The sequence below is a fragment of the Nicotiana tomentosiformis genome, chromosome 8 (genome assembly GCF_000390325.3).
Source record: "Nicotiana tomentosiformis chromosome 8, ASM39032v3, whole genome shotgun sequence".
NCBI lineage: Eukaryota > Viridiplantae > Streptophyta > Magnoliopsida > Solanales > Solanaceae > Nicotiana > Nicotiana tomentosiformis.
The window spans coordinates 119,390,551-119,412,712 of record NC_090819.1 but is presented as its reverse complement, the minus strand read 5'-3'; the positions used below and the strand labels follow the sequence as shown (position 1 = coordinate 119,412,712).

General features: G+C 42.6%; 2 protein-coding genes and 2 long non-coding RNA genes across 4 annotated transcripts; 3 read left to right on the top strand and 1 right to left on the bottom strand.

The window, feature by feature from the left end:
• Positions 1–4,979: 4,979 nt before the first annotated feature.
• On the bottom strand, positions 4,980–5,306 carry LOC138898055 (uncharacterized mitochondrial protein AtMg00860-like). The gene has a single exon (XM_070184087.1). It carries the CDS (start codon positions 5,304–5,306, stop codon positions 4,980–4,982), a length of 327 nt encoding a protein of 108 aa, XP_070040188.1.
• A 487-nt stretch (positions 5,307–5,793) lies between these two features.
• LOC138896720 (uncharacterized) lies at positions 5,794–8,141 on the top strand. Its single transcript, XR_011410119.1, has 3 exons — positions 5,794–6,481; positions 6,684–6,744; positions 7,048–8,141. It is a non-coding gene; the product is annotated as an uncharacterized lncRNA (long non-coding RNA).
• A 4,596-nt stretch (positions 8,142–12,737) lies between these two features.
• LOC138896719 (uncharacterized) lies at positions 12,738–15,918 on the top strand. The gene is made up of 3 exons (XR_011410118.1): positions 12,738–14,261; positions 14,464–14,524; positions 14,828–15,918. It is a non-coding gene; the product is annotated as an uncharacterized lncRNA (long non-coding RNA).
• Positions 15,919–20,471: 4,553 nt separating this feature from the next.
• Positions 20,472–21,403, top strand: LOC138898054 (uncharacterized). Its single transcript, XM_070184086.1, has 2 exons — positions 20,472–20,880; positions 21,081–21,403. Exons 1-2 carry the CDS (start codon positions 20,472–20,474, stop codon positions 21,401–21,403), a joined length of 732 nt encoding a protein of 243 aa, XP_070040187.1.
• Positions 21,404–22,162: the final 759 nt, after the last annotated feature.

Sequence of the window (22,162 nt, the reverse complement as noted above, 5' to 3'; positions counted from 1 at the left end):
TAATCCTCAAGCATGACACTCGCCTCGTGCATCCACACCCAGCTTGTGCTTAGCCCGAGTAAGGAAACCTTTACACCTTGGCCTACGTCATGTGCGTCCATGTCCAAACATAGCCCTCGTGACATACTTACATCCCGTATAGTGCAGTTTTGCCCCACAACTGCACGTCTAGGTCAAGGGACCCTTGCTCGCATAGCTGAACCCAAGCCAAGCTCACAAGTCGACACATGAGGCCCCTAAGATAGTTTCTTCAATTGTCCAATCGGCACAAAGTTCTTCATCTACTATTTCAGTAGCCCGCAAGGCATACGCGTCCCACATATCAAGCCTCCAACACTCGTTGGGTGCCCAACGCTATCCCTAAGGCATCGCATTATCCATAGAGTTCCCTAACTCGTACGAATACCTAAGATACTCCTTTGAATCGTCTAGACATGCCCTTGAGGTTCCCCCTCAAGCTGGCTCATTTGGTACGGCTTGGTGGTAGCACGCACGGGGGAGGCAGGTTGAGCTTCAATACCTCTACCCCATTTATATATGCTTAAAATTAAAAAGCCCAAGATTCCCAAGTAGACATGTCTATGCCAGAGAATCAGAAGGACTCTTTCTCACCAAATCAGAACCCCCAAAATGCGGGGTGTGACATCCTCCCACACTCAACCTATCATCTTCCCCGATGACACAGCAGTGCCTACGACAACCCGGAATGTGCCCCCTCAGGGATGTATACCACGGCTTCCTTAATCCTGTGGGCCGGACTTCCTCGATGTCTTGCTCAAAATGGAGTCGTGACCCTGGCACTTCTCCCCCAAGTATCTTCCAAGCGTGCCTCTACACTTTACCTCCTTTCGGTGTTCGCTTGGAAACTGCCTCCGCACTTACATCCTCTAGTGTCTAACTTTGTGGTGACCCATACTAGTCAACCACACCATGACCCTCACGGCCTTCATATTTGTCCGAAAGTCTTCCCTCAATGGTAAGCACATTATAGCACTCCTTGGCGTAGCTCCCGCAGTTCAACAACTCGCGTAGCCTTTGCTCTCGCGAACCCGCAGTTCAATCGCTCCCGTAGCCCTTTTCTTGCCCTCATTACCTTGGAATACTTACTTGCTTTAGGACTCACAATTTAGCCCCAATGCCTCTTCATAGGCGGATCCTCCCACACTCAATGAGGAGGATACTTCTCAACACACTTGTTCCACTTGGCATACTAGCCCGGCCTTCAGAAACCCATGCTGCAACGTGGAACCTTCGGCAACTCAACTGTTCCGTGCCCTCTGGGACTCATCAAGCTCTTAGGACGTACTCTTGGTGAGTACTACATTCTCAAAGTTATAACATCACCACATTCAAGAACAAAGCTCTTTGTTTTCCACATGTCACTTCCTCGGTAAGTACCCAATGCTCTCGGTAGTAACTCTGTAGTCGCCCAATAGACAACCACCCTCTTGGTTCTGCTAGAACGGCTTCTCGGTTCAGTGTTCCTTGCACTTGGCGCATCTCAATGGTCCCCGATCATTCAATGTACCCTTTTCCATAATGACACCTTCCAACTTGGAAATCCACTCAATTCTGAAGCTTCATTATTTCTTTCGAATTCCCCTCCTCACCTTGGCAATTTAGCACTAGGCCTCCCCATCTCCCTGGAAGGTCCCTTCTCAATGCCCTCATGCAGTTCACAAGTCTATCCCGCAGGAAAGACACTCAACTGATGCGCTACTCACATCCTCGGCAAGATTTTCGCACGATCATGCTGAAAGTTTATAGTCCACGACTCACACTCTTTGTAATATGGCTGCACGACCTGGCAAACATGGCCTTTTCCTGACCACCCGACTCATCGGCATATAAGCACCTTCGACTGAAGCCCAGACTTTTGAAAGAAATTGGGGTCACCTATTTCCTTCTTCAAAATGGACAACAGCTCTAACTGGTTGCTTAACCTAAACGAAACGTCACAATCTGACGAGCTTCCAATGCTACTAAACCCTCTTGGTCCAAATGGTCTTCAACCCATGCAAGGAATGCTCTGAGTCTGCATTCAACATTCCTTATATCCATGCCTTGCTTAGAAAAACTACTAACCAACTACTAACAAAGTCTCTTACACACTGCCAGATCACCACAATCAAGAACAATTGAGCTTTTGCTAACAACATTGCACAATGGCTCTCTTTGGAACCATCCCAACAGCATTGCACAATGGCTCTATTTGCTAGCCAAATATGCCTCAATAGAATCCCTCTGAAAACAGCACCCGCTATCCGGAAGACATCCCTAACAATATTTCAATCAAACTAGGATGCCCCAAAATCACCTTCCAAAACACAGACGATGTCGGAAATAATGACTGTGAAGTGGCCTGATTTTGATGGACGTAGTTCATGGCTGACAAAGCAATTTTAGCCATAACTCATGCAACCAATCCTTTTTCTGACCAGTAGTATTGGGCTCTCGATCTCTGGTGGCATATGAACATCAATCTGTGCTTTGATATGATCTCCGCAATGATATCCAAAATGCACTCGCCATCTCAAATCTTGCTTTGACATCATATGTCATGGCATAGTATCACCTTAAAATAGCTCTGATACCAATTCTCATGGGCCTATTTTCAAAGGCAGCATGGGAAAGACCTATGAGCAAAATTACTCCTTAATGCTTCAGTCCTAAACACAAGAAACAACACAGCCGTGGTTAAGCGATGGCAAGCACACGAAACTGACAAGAAAGCAATGAAAGAAAGAGGCCAAGATGTGGGAGGAAAATGCCTTTTTCTGTTGTATTTATCAATTATGAGTTGTTTATAAAGAATGAGCCCAAAGGGCTATTTAAAGAAATCTAAAAATCTATACAAGGGGAGTAGTTGGCAAGGCTGGCAAGTTGCGTGGTGTATTCCAGCCTGGCAAAGCTGGCAAGGCTGCCTAGAGGGGTCCTGCTGTCATCCATTGCCTAGATTGTCAAATATGCTCTTCCACTTTTGGCTGGTGGTCCCTTGGTCGGCTGATTTTCGGCCAAAGGTGCCCTTTGATGGCATCCAATGATTTTTGTGAGTGCCCAAGTGTTTTTCCATTGATGGTTGTCTAAGACTTGAGCTTGTGTAAGACTTGAGATTTGTTCCCTGAACTGCCACAAATCATTGTATTTCTTCCATGATGCCTCCTCTTGCGAAGTTCCTTTCCAGTGGACAAGGAACTACGTGCTCGAAATGCCCGAACCATTTCCATAGACAGATTGATGGTATATGATGGCCTCTAATTGTTTTTCCATTGTCGGTGGAGTAATAAAAATTTGACTTCTGCTGGACTGCCCCGATCTTTGTCTTCCACATCTTCAAAATATGGTTTCAGTTGGCTAGCATGGAAGACGGGATAGATTTTTAGATGACGTGGCATGTCCAATCAGTAAGAAGGTATACCTTGGCAACAATCTCGAATGGGCCTTCATATCGGCGAATCAGACTTGACGCCTCTGAGTGATTTGAACTGCCGTGGATTCAACTTCACCATGACATTGTCTCCAATCATATAGTTAACTGGACGACGTTTCCAATCGGAAAATTGCTTCATTTTGCGGGCAACTTTATTAAGATATGACATTGCTAGGTCGGGTTGTTCCTCCCAAGTTTTGGCCATATGATAAGCACCCGGATTCTTTAATCCGACATTGGCGGGCAATGATTGTGGGGTGTTGGGTTGTTGCCTAGTTGCAAGATCAAAGGGACTCTTTCCCATCCCTTCACTCCATTATAAATTATAAGAAAATTTGGCTATATCAAGTAGTTTAGCCCAATCCCTTTGGTTGGCGCCGACGTAGTGCCGTAGGTAGCACTCTAGGAGGGCATTAATCTTCTCCGTCTGTCTATCAGTTTGAGGATGGAAACTTGTTGAAAAGTGCAGTTTGGATCCCAATAAGCTGAATAGCTCCTTCCAGAATGCGCCAGTAAATCGGGGATCTCTATCGCTAATGATTTGCTTCGGCACATACGACATCCCTTAAGAATAGACGCGCTACCTCTTTAGCCTTGCAACCGGCCATGGTGGCTGAAAAGGTTGCATACTTAGAGAATCTATCGACAACCACCATGATAGTGCTGAATCCTTCCGAATTTGGCAGATATGTGATGAAGTCCATGGTTATGTTATCCCATGGCTTCTCCGCAACTGGTAGTGGTTCAAGTAACTCCCCAGGGAGTTTAGATTCCACCTTGTCTTGTTGACAAACTAGACAGGTGCGCACGTATACCTCGAAGTCGTCCCGTATCCGAGGCCAATAGTAAGATGACTCAATCAGGGACAACGAGCATTTTTGCCCTGGATGACCTGCCCAGGCAGTGTCATGACCCTCCTTCAGCAACATACACTTAAATTTGCCCGCTTGGGCACGTACACCCCCTTGCCAGTGGTGTATAGGAGACCGTCTTCCTCCCAAAATCTTTGAGTTTTGCCTTGACTGGCCAAGGCAAGAAGTTGCTTTGCTACGAGGTCATGTTGCATGCCCTCTTTGATGGTCACAATAATGCCACTACTTGTTGAGCTAACAATGGTTGCCAGCACAACTTTGTGACTTAAAGCGTCGGCTACCATATTAGCTTTCCCTGGTTTGTATTCCAGGGTGTAGTCGAACTCCGCCAGGAAATCTTGCCAATGGGCCTGCTTGATGGATAGATTCTTCTCGGTCTGGAAGTGGCTAGTTGCAACGTTGTCAGTTTTGACAACAAAGTGACCCCCCAATAAGTAGTGATGCCATGTCCTTAGGTAGTGGACTACGGTCGTCATCTCTTTCTCCTGGACAGTGTAAAGCCTCTTAGCGTCATTCAACTTTCGACTCTTGAATGCTATAGGATGGCCCTCTTGCATCAGTACGCCTCCTATAGCAAAGTCAGATGCATCGGTCTGAACTTCAATAACTTTGGAGAAATCGGGCAGGGCCAATACGGGTTCTTTGGTGATCGTTGCCTTCAGTTTCTCAAATACCTCCTAACATATGTCGCTCCTTTTCCACTCGCGCTCCTTCTTTGGCGAGTCGGTGAGTGGGGCTGCAATAGCTGAATAACCGAAGATGAATCTCCGATAATAGTTGGCTAAGCCTAGGAAGGACTGAAGTTCCGGCACCTTCGTCGGAGCTTCCCAATTCTGGATAGCTTCCACCTTGTCGTTATCCATCCAGATTTCCCCATAGCTGATGGTATGCCTGACGAACTGTACTATGGGTTGTGCAAAGCTGCATTTCTCATGCTTCACACACAGGTCGTTCTCCCTTAATACCATGAACACCTTGCGTAGGTGCTCCACATGGTCTTCCATGTTGTCGTTTAAACCACAATGTCATCTAAATAGATGACAACAAACTGATCCAAAAAGGGATGGAACAATTTGTTCATCAATGTGCAGAATGTTACAGGAGCGTTGGTCAACCCTAATGGCATTACCAACCATTCAAAATCCCCATAGCGTGTAACACAAGTTGTTTTGGGCTCATCTGCGTCGGCGATCCGTACTTGATAGTAGCCTTTCCTCAGATCCATCTTAGTAAATACCTTGGCTTGTCCCAAGCGATCAAATAAATCGGCAATCAGAGTAATGGGGTACTTGTTTTTCACCATGACCTTGTTAAGGGCCCGGTAATCAATACACAAGCGCGTGGTACCCTCCTTCTTTTTCTGAAATAAGACAGGAGCTCCGAAAGGTGCCTTGGATGGGCAGATGTGGCTAGCATCTAGCAACTCCTTAAGTTGCTTCGTCAATTCTTCTAATTCTGGGGCGCCATGCAATAAGGCTGTTACAACCCAAATTTGCGTACCTTAGATCATTCCATAAGTTAGTCGACGTAAATCCAAGAAGAGATTATCTTTGAGATGATAAGAAGTTAATCCTATTGGTCTTAAACGATACAAGGGTGTATAAGAGTGGTTAACAAGTATTAGAAGTGAAACGAATCAAGGATGTTGTAACCCGCATTTTCGGGTAAAACTAGAGGTGATTAATTGTCCCAAGAGGTTATGTTTTAATGTATTTGAATAATATAATATCCATATCATAAGTCTTGAAGTCAAGAGAGTTATGAAACAAAAGTCGATAAAAGTTGTCGCAACTTATGTTTATAATTTTACATAAAATTTAGGTCAAATGTTACTACAGTTTTCTCCCAATGTACATGGAATTATGGGGTGATCTTCCTATCAAATTGAAGATCTATGAGTCTACTTTCCAACGCATTAAACCGTTTGTCGATACGATCTCGGAATAGAGAGATATTCGCGTTTTTGTGAGAGTGCGCCAAGCAGCTCTCTATGGGGCCCACATAGGCGGTTGAGATATATTGATATATATCAGACCCTTTAACCCCGTTTTAACTCATTAATTTTCATTCTCTTCAGACCCTAGACACCTAAAAACACTCTCTCAAGGTTCTCTCATGATCCAAGACCCAAACAAAGGGCAAACAACACAAATCAAGTGTCGGGAATCCCGTGGCGCTAGTAAGTTTCTTGTTCTTCTTGTTGTTGCTGATTTTTGTGTTGTTCCAGCTCGTGTTGGAGGTTGTTTTAAGTGTTTTATGTTCTGTAAATACTCCTTAAAGTTCTTAATATCAACCCTAGGTGATTTCAAGTCTTCTAAAGTAATTCTAGTTCCGAAAAGCCCAAATTGATTGCTAGTTTCGCTTCCTTGTTCTTGTGGCAGAATTTGAGGGATATTTCGTGGAACATTAAGGTCAAATTGGAGTTGTTCTTTCTGTTTAAAGGTAAGGAACCCCTTACTCTATAGATATTTAAGATTATCCAAGTTGCAGCTAAGTCATTGAAGCTAGAACTTGTGAAATATATATCGAAAGGCTTGGTAGTAATGTTGTTGGTTGGTGGACTGTTTTGGAGGCTCAATATGATTATTAATGATGTTGTTTGGGCTGTTTGGTGATTGTATTGACTTGTGTGAAGTCATATAAATAGGGGAGGTGCTGTCCATTTCATCGTAAAATAGGTTGTGGTCGATACATAATAGTTACGACGCTTAAACGAAAATGATAGTGTCATTTGTCTTATTGTAGACTAAGGAGTCGTGACATTTGCATAGCTTGAGGTTGGGCAGTATATACAAGGTATGTGAGGCTATCCCCTTCATTATTTTGCACGACTCCAATTGTACATAATGTAATGAACGAGCTCCCAAAGATACTCTACTCTTAGAAGCTAGCAGTACTTACATTGCTGCCCTTCTTATGAAACGATTAATATTGATGTTACTTCTCTTATTCTTATATTATCAATGTTGTTGGTAGCTCCTTATTCTTATAAGATTCTTGATGAAGGGTTAATCCTAATAACATGTACGAAGGATACCGACCTTACGTCACTCCAAAAGGTTCAAAATGTGATTCCAATGAGTCCAGCATGCATCATATATATGTATCTATTTTACTCTACCGAGCCACGCTATAGTTGGCCGGGTATGGCACCTATTGTGCAACCACTGATCAGTTGGGTTTTACCGAGCTCCACGTGGCCGGGTACGATTCTACCGAGCCCTATGATGGCCGGGTACGTTTTACCGAGCCTATTACGGCCGGGTATGATATGATGATGATGATGCCCACAAAGGCATATGTTTTAAAAGTTTATGTATATATATATGTATGTATCATGTATTTCATGTTAGTAGCCCTCAGAGGTACCCAGATGTCACAGGTTGTATATTCCCTATCACTGTTTACATTATTGTTCTTACTTATGCTATTCTGCCTTACATACTCAGTACTTTATTCGTACTGACGTCCTTTTATTTGTGGACCCTGCATGTCGTGCTGCAGGTCCTGATAGACGGGTAGACGCAGCTCCCCCATCACAGTAGGCTATCCGGTTCAGCGTTATTGGCAAGATCCTTTCTCCGGACTTGCCGTGGTCTTGGTATGCATTTTTGTTATTGACATTATGGGTATGTCGGGGCCCTGTTCCGGCAATGTTGTAGCACTGATGTAACTTTAGAGGCTCATAGACAGGTGTCGACTTATGTATGGTTTAGAATGCCTTGTCGGCTGATTTTTTGTTGTATAGTCTTTCATGGCATCATGTTAGCTCGTACCTTATATATAGTTCTTGACAGTCTTGTCGTCCCATGTTATGTATGTTCATGACATTATCTTTCATTGTTGGATGTTCATGATCCATGTCTACTATTTATATTGATCTTGTCGGCCCTTAAAGATAATAAGGAAGGTTAGATAAAATGTACGTTGGTGCTCGGCAAGTATGGCCCGGGTGCTAGTCATGACCCTCCAGTTGGGTCGTGACAAACTTGGTATCAGAGCAAGTCTGTCCTAGGATTGTCTATGAGCCGTGTCTAGTAGAGTTTTGATTATGGATGTGTAGCGCGCCACATTTATAATCAGGAGGCTACGTGACATCTAGGGTTGTTACCTTCTTCCTAAATCTAGATCGTTCGTAGAGTTGAGTCGTAAATGTTCATATCTAATATTCACATTGATTTCTTTCAGCGATGCCTTCGACTAGGAAGCAAGCGATTAGTAAACGGCTTGATATAGCTGTGGGCGAGGGTAACATTCAGGTGCCTCCAGCCAGAGCAGGCCAAAGTGAGGCTCAGAGTGAGATGCCATCTCATACCTCTCCGTCTCCTCCAGAGGATATTAGGAGGCACCCAGTACATCCAGTTCCACCGTCTGGCACTACAGACCACGATATGCGCAGTGCAGTGCAGTTGTTGACTAGCTTGGTAGCTGCTCAGGCTCAAAGGCAGAATACCGGTGCTGCTGATAAACCAGTTAGTGCGAGAGTTCGTGATTTTATTAGCCTAGACCCTCCAGTGTTTACCGGATCAGACCCCAAGGAGGACCCACAAACATTTATTGATCAGGTTCATCGTACATTGCGGGTTATGCATGCTAGTGATACGGAGGCAGTAGAGTTGGCTTCTTATCGGTTACGGGATTTAGCCATTTTCTGGTATGATAGTTGGGAGAGATCTAGGGGTCCGAACGCTCCTCCAGCCGTGTGGAAGGAATTTTCTGAGGCCTTTCTTCGTCACTACTTGCCAGTTGAGATACGACGAGCTAGAGCTGATAAGTTCTTGAACCTTCGACAGGGTAATATGAGTGTACGAGAGTATAGTATACAGTTTGACTCTTTAGCAAGGTATGCTCCCCATATGGTGTCAGAGATGAGTGATAGGGTGCATCTGTTCGTGAACGGGTTGGGACCACATCTGATAAATGAGTGCACAACAGCCTCCTTGGTAGAGGGCATGGATATTTCCCGTATTCAGGCTTATGCCCAGACCCTAGAGGATCGTAAGCGCCAGCAAAGGGCAGATAGGGAGCAGGATAGGGGCCAGCATAAGAGGGCGAGATTGGCAGGGTATTCTAATGAGTTCAGAGGCAGTATCAGGCCCCAATATTTGAGGAGTTCGACGCCACCTATAGCTAGTGCTCCTCCACAGTTTCAGAGGCCTCGGTATGATCGATTTACCTATTCTGGTTCAGGTCAGAGTTCGAGGGCATCAGGCTCACAATTTCATAGAGATACTAGTCAAACGAGACCCCCAACACCTCGTTGTGATCAGTGCGGCAAGGCCCACTTTGGACTGTGCCGTCGAGGTTCCGATGCGTGCTATTCTTGCGGACAGCATGGCCATATGATGCGGGATTGTCCTAACAGAGGAGGTGGTGGTATGGCTCAGCCGACTGGATCTGTGTCTGGTTCTTCCTTATCAGTTCGACCTCCAACACAAGGTTTTCAACAGTCGACAGGTCGTGGTAGAGGTAGAGGTACAATGCCGAGTTCGAGTGGTGCTCAAAATCGAACCTATGCTCTAGTAGGTCGACAAGATCTCGAGTCATCTCCGGATGTCATTACAGGTATATTGTCTGTGTTTTCTTATGATGTATATGCACTAATTGATCCGGGGTCTACCTTATCATATGTTACACCCTTTGTGGCTAATAAGTTTGGCATTGAACCTAAATTGATAAGTAAACCACTTGCGATATCCACTCCGATAGGAGATTCTGTGATTGCTAGAAGGGTATATAAGGGTTGCACTGTGATGATTTGTAGTCATAAAACCTCGGCAAATTTATTTGAGTTAGAAATGGTTGATTTCGATGTGATAATGGGAATGGACTGGTTGGCCTCATGCTATGCAAATGTTGACTGTCGTACGAAGATGGTTAGGTTTCAGTTTCCTGATGAACCCGCCATTGAATGGAAGGGGAATATTGCAACGCCGAAAGGTAGGTTTATTTCCTATCTTAAGGCAAGGAAGATGATCTCAAAAGGTTACATTTATCATCTTGTTCGCGTGAGGGATGTGGAGGCAAAGCCTCCTACTCTACAATTAATCCCCATGGTCAATGAATTTCCAGATGTTTTCCCGGATGAACTCCCAGGCCTGCCTCCTGAAAGGGAGATTGAGTTTAGCATTGATGCATTGCCTGACACTCAACCGATCTCTATCCCTCCATACAGGATGGCCCCGGCAGAGTTGCGAGAGTTGAAGGTGCAGTTGAAGGACTTGCTGGATAAGGGTTTCATTAGGCCTAGCACTTCACCTTGGGGTGCGCCAGTCTTATTCGTGCGGAAGAAAGATGGGTCGTTAAGGATGTGTATCGATTATCGACAGTTGAATAAGTCTACAATAAAGAACAAGTATCCACTTCCAAGGATTGATGACCTATTTGACCAACTCCAGGGTGCCAAGTATTTCTCCAAGATTGACTTGCGTTCAGGGTATCATCAGGTGAGGGTTAAGGAGAAGGATATTCCAAAGACGGCCTTCCGGACAAGATATGGGCACTTTGAGTTCTTGGTGATGTCGTTCGGGCTAACAAATGCCCCAGCAGCTTTTATGGATCTCATGAATAGTGTATTCAGGCCCTATCTTGATGTGTTCGTGATCGTATTCATTGATGACATTCTGGTGTATTCTCGTTCGGAGGCGGAACATGCGGGCCACTTGCGGATAGTATTACAGACCCTTCAGGATCATAAGTTATATGCTAAGTTCTCTAAATGTGAATTCTGGCTGAACTCAGTAGCATTCCTTGGCCATGTGATATCTGATGAGGGTATTAGTGTCGACACTCAGAAGATCGATGCAGTGAAGAATTGGCCGAGACCTACAACACCATCAGAAGTCCGCAGCTTCCTGGGGCTAGCAGGATATTATAGGCGGTTTGTAGAAGGGTTTTCCTCTATATCAGCACCATTGACTAAGTTAACACAGAAAGCTACCAAGTTCCAGTGGTCTGATTCTTGTGAATATAGTTTTCAGGAGCTAAAGAATCGATTGACATCCGCGCCAGTGCTCACTCTCCCAGAAGGAACAGAAGGTTATGTGGTATATTGTGATGCCTCAGGTATAGGTTTGGGGTGCGTATTGATGCAACGTGGGAAGGTGATTGCTTATGCATCAAGACAATTGAAGAAGCATGAAAAGAATTACCCGACTCATGATTTGGAATTGGCTGCAGTAATATATGCTTTAAAGATATGGCGGCACTACTTATACGGCGTCCATGTTGACATCTACACAGATCATAAAAGTTTACAATACATCTTCAAGCAGAAGGAGTTGAATTTGAGGCAGTGTAGGTGGCTTGAATTACTGAAAGACTATGACGTCGAGATATTGTACCATCCCGGTAAAGCCAATGTTGTGGCAGACGCTCTCAGCCGTAAGTCAATGGGAAGCTTAATACATATTGAGGCAGGTAGACAAGGGTTGACCAAAGAGCTTCACCAGCTGGCCAATATGAGAATCAGATTGTTGGACTCTGATGACGGAGGTGTTACTGTACAGAATACAGCAGAATCATCTTTGGTAGCCGAGGTAAAAGCACGGCAATATGAAGATCCTACCTTAGTAAGATTGAGAGAGGGAATTCAGCAGTGTAAGATTACAGCTTTCAAAATCGGAGGGGATGGGACACTGAGATACCAGGGCCGATTATGTGTGCCTAGTGTGGCAGGGTTGCGAGAGAAGATTATGATTGAGATTCATCAGTCCCGATATTCTATCCATCCCGGTTCGACAAAGATGTATCATGACGTTAAGGAGCAGTATTGGTGGGATAACATGAAGAAGTGTATTGCAGAATTTGTAGCCCAGTGTCCTAATTGTCAACAAGTAAAGATCGAGCATCAGAAACCCAGTGGATTGATTCAGAATATAGAGATTCCGACCTGGAAATGGGAGGTGATTAATATGGACTTCATTATTGGATTACCTCGCTCTTATCATAAGTTTGACTCCATCTGGGTGATAGTCGATCGACTTACAAAATCTGCCCATTTCCTGCCAGTTAAGACAACTTACACGGCTGAAGATTATGCGAAGTTGTATATCAAGGAGATTGTTAGGCTTCATGGTGTGCCGGTATCTATTATATCAGACCGAGGAGCTCAATTTACGGCTAACTTTTGGAGGTCTTTTCAGAAGGGTTTAGGCACACAAGTAAATCTCAGCACTGCATTCCATCCGCAGACTGACGGACAGGCTGAACGTACCATTCAGACGCTTGAAGATATGCTACGAGCATGTGTTCTAGATTTCAAGGGGAATTGGGATGACCATCTGGCACTCATTGAATTTGCCTACAATAATAGCTACCATTCCAGTATTAAAATGGCCCTGTATGAGGCACTGTACGGGAGGAGATGTAGATCACCAGTTGGATGGTTCGAAGTCGGTGAGACAGAATTATATGGGCCAGATTTGATTCACCAAGCCATTGAGAAGGTGAAAGTGATACAAGAGCGACTGAGGACGGCACAAAGCAGGCAAAAGTCTTATTCCGATGTCCGACGTCGTGATCTGGAATTTGAGGTTGGTGATTGGGTTTTCCTGAAGATCTCACCGATGAAGGGTGTTATGCGTTTTGGGAGGAAAGGTAAGTTGAGTCCGCGGTATATTGGGCCGTACAAAATTCTTCAACGAATTGGACAGGTTGCTTATAAGTTAGAATTGCCATCCGAATTGGAATTTGTCCACCCGGTATTCCATGTATCTATGTTGAGGAAATGTATTGGAGACCCTTCTCGGGTCGTCCCTATCAAAGATGTACAAGTTACAGAGGATCTATCATATGATGAAGTGCCAGTGGCTATATTAGATCGACAAGTCCGCAAGCTGAGAACAAAGGATGTAGCTTCCGTCAAAGTATTATGGAGGAACAAGAATATAGAAGAAATGACATGGGAATCAGAAAAGGAGATGAAGTCTAAATACCCTTACCTATTCCAGAGTGAGGATAACGAGGATGCCGGGGGAAAGCAAGACGTATTATAAAGTGAAACGGCTCTATGAGGTAAGCAATAGCTTGTGAATACTATTTTTTTAATACAAAATGGTGATATGCAGATAATGTACATATCCATAATGCTTTGTATAGTATTGTAAGGCCATAGGTTGGGTTTAACTTCTTGTAAGGTTGGCTAGTGTCCATTTTATAGGGGAAACTAAGCCGGACATTTCCGTCAGAATCCACGATAAGTTAGACTCTCCATAAACCCTTACATTCGAGGACGAATGTTCCTAAGGGGGGGAGGATGTTACAACCCAAATTTGCGTACCTTAGATCATTCCATAAGTTAGTCGACGTAAATCCAAGAAGAGATTATCTTTGAGATGATAAGAAGTTAATCCTATTGGTCTTAAACGATACAAGGGTGTATAAGAGTGGTTAACAAGTATTAGAAGTGAAACGAATCAAGGATGTTGTAACCCGCATTTTCGGGTAAAACTAGAGGTGATTAATTGTCCCAAGAGGTTATGTTTTAATGTATTTGAATAATATAATATCCATATCATAAGTCTTGAAGTCAAGAGAGTTATGAAACAAAAGTCGATAAAAGTTGTCGCAACTTATGTTTATAATTTTACATAAAATTTAGGTCAAATGTTACTACAGTTTTCTCCCAATGTACATGGAATTATGGGGTGATCTTCCTATCAAATTGAAGATCTATGAGTCTACTTTCCAACGCATTAAACCGTTTGTCGATACGATCTCGGAATAGAGAGATATTCGCGTTTTTGTGAGAGTGCGCCAAGCAGCTCTCTATGGGGCCCACATAGGCGGTTGAGATATATTGATATATATCAGACCCTTTAACCCCGTTTTAACTCATTAATTTTCATTCTCTTCAGACCCTAGACACCTAAAAACACTCTCTCAAGGTTCTCTCATGATCCAAGACCCAAACAAAGGGCAAACAACACAAATCAAGTGTCGGGAATCCCGTGGCGCTAGTAAGTTTCTTGTTCTTCTTGTTGTTGCTGATTTTTGTGTTGTTCCAGCTCGTGTTGGAGGTTGTTTTAAGTGTTTTATGTTCTGTAAATACTCCTTAAAGTTCTTAATATCAACCCTAGGTGATTTCAAGTCTTCTAAAGTAATTCTAGTTCCGAAAAGCCCAAATTGATTGCTAGTTTCGCTTCCTTGTTCTTGTGGCAGAATTTGAGGGATATTTCGTGGAACATTAAGGTCAAATTGGAGTTGTTCTTTCTGTTTAAAGGTAAGGAACCCCTTACTCTATAGATATTTAAGATTATCCAAGTTGCAGCTAAGTCATTGAAGCTAGAACTTGTGAAATATATATCGAAAGGCTTGGTAGTAATGTTGTTGGTTGGTGGACTGTTTTGGAGGCTCAATATGATTATTAATGATGTTGTTTGGGCTGTTTGGTGATTGTATTGACTTGTGTGAAGTCATATAAATAGGGGAGGTGCTGTCCATTTCATCGTAAAATAGGTTGTGGTCGATACATAATAGTTACGACGCTTAAACGAAAATGATAGTGTCATTTGTCTTATTGTAGACTAAGGAGTCGTGACATTTGCATAGCTTGAGGTTGGGCAGTATATACAAGGTATGTGAGGCTATCCCCTTCATTATTTTGCACGACTCCAATTGTACATAATGTAATGAACGAGCTCCCAAAGATACTCTACTCTTAGAAGCTAGCAGTACTTACATTGCTGCCCTTCTTATGAAACGATTAATATTGATGTTACTTCTCTTATTCTTATATTATCAATGTTGTTGGTAGCTCCTTATTCTTATAAGATTCTTGATGAAGGGTTAATCCTAATAACATGTACGAAGGATACCGACCTTACGTCACTCCAAAAGGTTCAAAATGTGATTCCAATGAGTCCAGCATGCATCATATATATGTATCTATTTTACTCTACCGAGCCACGCTATAGTTGGCCGGGTATGGCACCTATTGTGCAACCACTGATCAGTTGGGTTTTACCGAGCTCCACGTGGCCGGGTACGATTCTACCGAGCCCTATGATGGCCGGGTACGTTTTACCGAGCCTATTACGGCCGGGTATGATATGATGATGATGATGCCCACAAAGGCATATGTTTTAAAAGTTTATGTATATATATATGTATGTATCATGTATTTCATGTTAGTAGCCCTCAGAGGTACCCAGATGTCACAGGTTGTATATTCCCTATCACTGTTTACATTATTGTTCTTACTTATGCTATTCTGCCTTACATACTCAGTACTTTATTCGTACTGACGTCCTTTTATTTGTGGACCCTGCATGTCGTGCTGCAGGTCCTGATAGACGGGTAGACGCAGCTCCCCCATCACAGTAGGCTATCCGGTTCAGCGTTATTGGCAAGATCCTTTCTCCGGACTTGCCGTGGTCTTGGTATGCATTTTTGTTATTGACATTATGGGTATGTCGGGGCCCTGTTCCGGCAATGTTGTAGCACTGATGTAACTTTAGAGGCTCATAGACAGGTGTCGACTTATGTATGGTTTAGAATGCCTTGTCGGCTGATTTTTTGTTGTATAGTCTTTCATGGCATCATGTTAGCTCGTACCTTATATATAGTTCTTGACAGTCTTGTCGTCCCATGTTATGTATGTTCATGACATTATCTTTCATTGTTGGATGTTCATGATCCATGTCTACTATTTATATTGATCTTGTCGGCCCTTAAAGATAATAAGGAAGGTTAGATAAAATGTACGTTGGTGCTCGGCAAGTATGGCCCGGGTGCTAGTCATGACCCTCCAGTTGGGTCGTGACAAAGGCGACATGGAAAGTGGCTTTGCCCCTGGAACAAGTTCGATCTGATGATTAATTTCCCTGCACGGTGGCAACTGCTTGGGAAGATCTTCAAGCATCACATCCTTATTATTGTCAAGGACTTGTTCAATGCAGGGAGGCAATACTGCTGCCTCAAGGGAGTTCTCAATGATTCCTGTTAAGGTTTCAAGAAATGTAGGTTCCCCTTTCTTGAAACCTTTCACAAGTTGCATCGCGGACAGATTCATTCCATTTTGTGGCACCAGAACAAGGGGCACAACGCACGAGACTCCGGGATCGCTTATATGAAGCTGGTTGAGACGCGGCGAGATAAACACGTTGATCTCGTACCAAAAGTCCAGCCCCAATATGATATCAAATACATCCATAGGGGCAACGGTGAAGTCCGTCAATCCCTGCCAGCCTCCTAAGGTAAGGTGCACTTTAGGACCAAAGCCATCAACAGTAGTGGGAAGGGCATTGACGGTCTTCCACAGTGTGTCACTGGATACAAAGACAAGTCAAACATCCCTAGCCCGTTACTCCTTCACAAAAATATGTGTCGCACCTGTTTCCACCATGATGCGCACGTCTTTGGCGTTCAACTTGGCATCGACAAATAATGATTCACGCGGCCTCACACGAGGCAGCTGGGCAGCAGTAGCGGAAAGGGTCATGTGGTTGAATAAGGCCATATGATTGAACAAGCCAACATCTTTGTTCTTCCCTTGTCCCGCACCATCAGCTGGTGGGCTGCAACTATTCGCTCAGATTTGTCCCAAACGAACCCCATTACCACTACGCATAACCCTAGTTGGTTCCGTTCCAAAATTCCAAACGTAAAGCTACAATTTTACAAAAGGGTGATGGGTTTACTATTGCAGCAAATCGCTTGGAATCCTCAATCGAAGCCCAGATCAACACTAGACCAATTTCATATACACAGGACACTAGATCTCATTCCACACTCCATACGCTTCCTCCCAACAAATCATTAGAGATTTTGACAGTGAGAACTGAGAGTTCCATGCATTCCTAAATCGATCTCGACACCAAGTCATATGGAGCAGACGATAAAGGTATCGACATAGACCTAATCCAATGGGAAATAGGTTCTGCACATTTGGATAATATCCTTGAGTAATCAAAGCTATAATTCCTCGATCTAACTTCCCCAACTTCCAAAAAATATTTATCTGCTAATATTTTCCAACAAAGTTGTTCGACAAAATGCCTCAACCAATTTTACCAATGAAGAGGTGGTCCAATTGAATGGAAAAGCTCCAATACAGGTTGCTGAAAGTCCTCGGAATGTCCAATTTACATCACATGTTCGGAACAATGGTGCTCGACCAACTGCTGTCATTTCTAGTGGGTTGCTACATGACCAGAGTGTTCCTGCACTTTCAACTGGGCAGGGATCAATCAAGCAGGTCCCTATAGTTAAGGAGAAGGCATTTGAATCAAAATCGTCTGGTCAATTGCATCTAATCCCTTCATCTATAGGATTAGCACACTGAGGTACTATCTCTGCAGCTCTTTTGTCCACAAAAAACCAGTCCTTAACTAGGAATATAGGTGCTCAATCACAACCTCAACTCCCACAGATACCAACTCCAGAATTAAATATTAACTACAAGTCAACTCTAGAACACCACCAATCCTAGCCTTCTGCCAAAAGACACAACCTCTCAAGCCAAAGAACAACTCTAAGCAACCTCTGCCTTAGATCAACCAAAACACTCTAACACCTCCAAACCACCAACAACTTATAACCAAAATAACCAACCTCACCAGACTAAAACAGATACCCTTCCCAATCCTCTAACTATGACTGCCCAGCCAAATAAACCAACTAACTACCTTGCTCCCACATCTACTACTATCACTCAATCACTAGCTACAAAGTTAAGAGCTAGACAAGCTGCAGAGATAGCCCCAATAGAGTTCACACCTCCCAGAATAACCACAAAATAGGGCCAACCAGCTGTTATCTTCACCATGGCAGATTACATGGTCACACTGGCTAACAGATGCCAATACACAATTATTGACAAATTCCTTAACACAATGCCTAGAATGGAACAAATAAGGAGAAGCTTCATAACACAAATAAAACTCCGAGGAGGAGTTAAAATAACTCATTTCAATGCAAGAACTGTCTACATTGACTTAGACAATGAGTATGATCACACTATTGTTTGGACAAAAACATTCATGTACATCCAAGGTCAAAGAATGGAATTACAAGCTTGGACACCCAATTTCAATCCAAATGATGATAATCCCATTATCCCTATTTGGATAGTCATTCCAAAACTGCCATGGCATTTCTACTATAGGGAGGTACTGTCAATACTATTATCACCTATTGGTAAGGTACTATATCTAGACATAGCATCAATGCAAAAGAACAAGGGGAAGTGTAGCAAAAGTCAAGATGTAAGTTGATTTGACTAAGGACAAGCCTTATCATGTTTGGCTGGGATTTGATGATGATCGGGATGTGAATAGGGATGGCCAGTGGCTGGAAGTAGAATATGAAGATCTACCAGATTACTACTTACACTGCAGATACCTGGGTAATGAAGAATACCACTGCTCTATTAGAAAAAGGGAAAAACAAGAAAAGAAGAAAGCAATAGCAGCAACATCTCACACTACTGACAATCACTTTGCAAACAAGCTGGAGAAATCAAATAGAACACAACAGGAGCAGATGTTACAAGGACAACAAAAGGATCAAACCTCCAACTAAATAATTGAGGAGCAACACAAAAGTGAGGAGCAACAAGGAAGAACAAATCACAAAGTAACTGCACAACAACCAACTAAGGATAACTATTTCAAAGATCAATGGCAATATCAAAAGAAGAAGAATTTCAAGGGTATCAATCAAAAAATCAGACAACAGAAACTCAAACAACCACATGAACAAGCTCTTGGATTACAGGTTCCTAGACCAGGCCAGACCTCAGGTATAATGAGCAAATCACAAACTGCTCCATCAATGACACTGGAGGGTGTACCAGAAGAAATTCGTAATATTGCTGATAGTAATGCTATCTGTAATGGAGGAAATGTGATTGTTTAGGAGCTACCTAATGAGACAGGGAATCCTAATGGAGTAGCTGCTCCTCAGGCAGTTCATAAGTCTGCTTAGTTAGATGGAAAAAGCAGAATGGAAAACACATCATCCACTACCGCCAATCAAGCATGCACTCAGAAAAATGGAGATGTTGAAATTGTCAAAAATGTGCCTTCTGAATCTGATAGTGAGTGCAAGGACAGGAACAAAGAATAACAGTAGAAGAATCAAATTTTGGAAACCAGGAGGAATCAAGAGAACCAACATTTGACAACTGCTGAAAAATCCAATTCCAATCCTAAAGCTGCAGAGATGACCATGAACCCTACTCCTATTGATACTGGGCAAAATGCTTCAGATACAAAAGAAACGATCGTTGACTAGATTCAAAGGAGCTTTAAAATGCATAAAGAAACTCTTAATGTGACCCTCAACCACTCATGTCAGGAAATACCATCTCAGACATTTGTGGACTCACCTAAGTCCAATGGAAAAACTACAGGCTCTATACAACTGGGGAGATGTGAAGTTAGTTCATAGGAACATACAAGCATAATAATTGATTATCAAAGGGTTAATTCAATGCCAGCATAGGTTAATACAGAGGTATCCATAAAGGCTTTGGACAACAACAAAGCTAGGGAACTAATAGCTAATGTTGAAGGTGTAATGGTAAGAGTACCAGATAGAGAGCAGATCAGTAATGATGATGCAGATACAAATCACCATATACTGAGGTTAGACTATAAAAATATAGATGGGACGGATCCAACAATGGTGTATAAGAAGATGGGGTCAGCCATAATTCTTAGGAAGTCGGCTGTAATTGAAACACTGCCTGTGGCAACTGCATCAGACTCCAAAGCAGATTCAAATCAATGTACCACTTAAATCTCCTAATCAGCTTATGCATGACATTATTACACACAAGGAATTGCCTATGGAAATTCATAAGGCTCTGGACACTAATGAACAATTAGAAGATGAAGGTGATGATGAATCTACAACTGGAAACTTCAAGTCTGTGGCAAGGGAATGAGATTTGTCACATAGGATTGCAGCTAAACATGGTAAGAAAGGAAAGAAGAAAACTCAGCACAAGGAACAACAACCACCTATAAGAATAGTGCCCAAGAGGGCACCCTCCACCACTAGATGATGATTAAGACACTCATATGGAACATAAGGTCAGTTAAGACTCAACAGGACTTTCAGAGAGTTATCAACTTGCACAAGGAACATAGGTTTTTCATTATAGCACTCACGGAGCCTTTCCAAAAGTAGAGGTTATTCAGAACTACAGGAGGAGACTAGGCATGAAAGCAGCAATATCTAATATCAATGGCAAGATATGGCTATTTCTTGATGATGTGGTTCAATGGGATGTGATGATTGACACTGAACAACAACTTACTATCATGATTTATCATCAAGATCTTGGTAAGCATATCATGATGACCTTTGTCTATGCAAAGTATTGTTCATCCATAGATAGATTAAAATTGTGGGATAATCTATACTACCTTGGTAGAGACATGGAGTTACCTTGGGTGGTTGGAGGGGATTTTAATGTGATTTTTAGTGAAGAAGATAAAATTGGAGGACTTTCAGTGTACCCTCTAGAATATGAAGATTTTTCCTTTTGTGTAAACTCATGTGGCCTATATGACATGGGTTACAAAGGAAGCTCATTCACTTGGTGTAATGGGAGGTCAAATGCAGAATGTATATTCAAAAGATTGGACATAAATTTTGTCAACTTACCATTCCAGACATTATTGCCTTGCATAGAAGTTGAACACAATTGATGAGTTGTGGAGAACAGACCACTAAAGTTGCCAAATCATTCAAGTTTTTGAATTTCTGTACAAAAAATTACTCTTTTATGGAATTAGTTAGACAAAATTGGATGTCTGATTTCACAGGTGACCCCTTCTTGATGTTCAAGAAGAAACTAAAAAGAGTTAAGATTGCTCTTTCAAAGTGGAGCAAGCTCACTTATGGGGATATCTTCAAACAACTGGCTTTAAGGGAAGATGTGGTCAGAGTAAAGGAAATGCTATTTGAAGAGGAGCCAACAGTGGAGAATAGAATTGTACTTCAGAAAGCACAAGCTGAGTTAAAGAGATTACTGAGCATTGAGGAACAGTTTTGGAAACAAAAAGCAGGAATAACTTGGTTTGCAGAAGGCGATAGAAATACTAGATTCTTCCATAGCCATGTCAATGGTAAAAGGCAGAAGCTCTAGTTGAAAAGAATTTAGATTAATGATGGTTCATGGATTGATTCACAGGAATGTATAGCTACTGCTGCAATGGAATACTACCAGAAACAATTCACACAATAGGAGGAGCCTACAGACTTCGAACTGCTAGACAATGTTCCTACCATGGTATATGCTGAGCAAAACTTAGAGCTCTGTAGAACTCCTACAAAAGAGGAGGTCAAGGCAACATTTTTTACTTTAAGTGGTGAAAGTTCAAGTGGTCCAGATGGCTTCACTGGCTTATTCTTCCAGGTTTACTAGAATATATTAGGGGAAGACATACAAAATATTCTGAAATTGTTTTATGAAGGAAGTTCTTTGCCTAAATCCCTAACTCATACAAACCTTGTTCTACTGCCAAAAAAGACAAATGTGCAAACATTTTCAAACCTCAGACCTATAAGTCTCAGCAACTTCATCAACAAAGTAATCTCTAGAGTGGTATATGATAGGCTGGAAAAGATACTCCCATGTTTGATCTCCTCTAATCAGTCAGGCTTTTTCAAGGGGAGAAGCATATTTGAAAACATTTTGTTAACTCAACAAATTGTAACTGACATAAGACTAAGGGGGCAAACCTGCCAACGTAGTTATAAAACTTGACAAGGCAAAGACATATGATAGGGTTTCTTGGAAGTATCTGATGCATGTACTGAGAAAAATGGGATTTGCAGAATGCTTCATCAACATAGTGTGGAATCTTCTGTCCAACAACTGGTTCTTAATTCTGATTAATGGTCA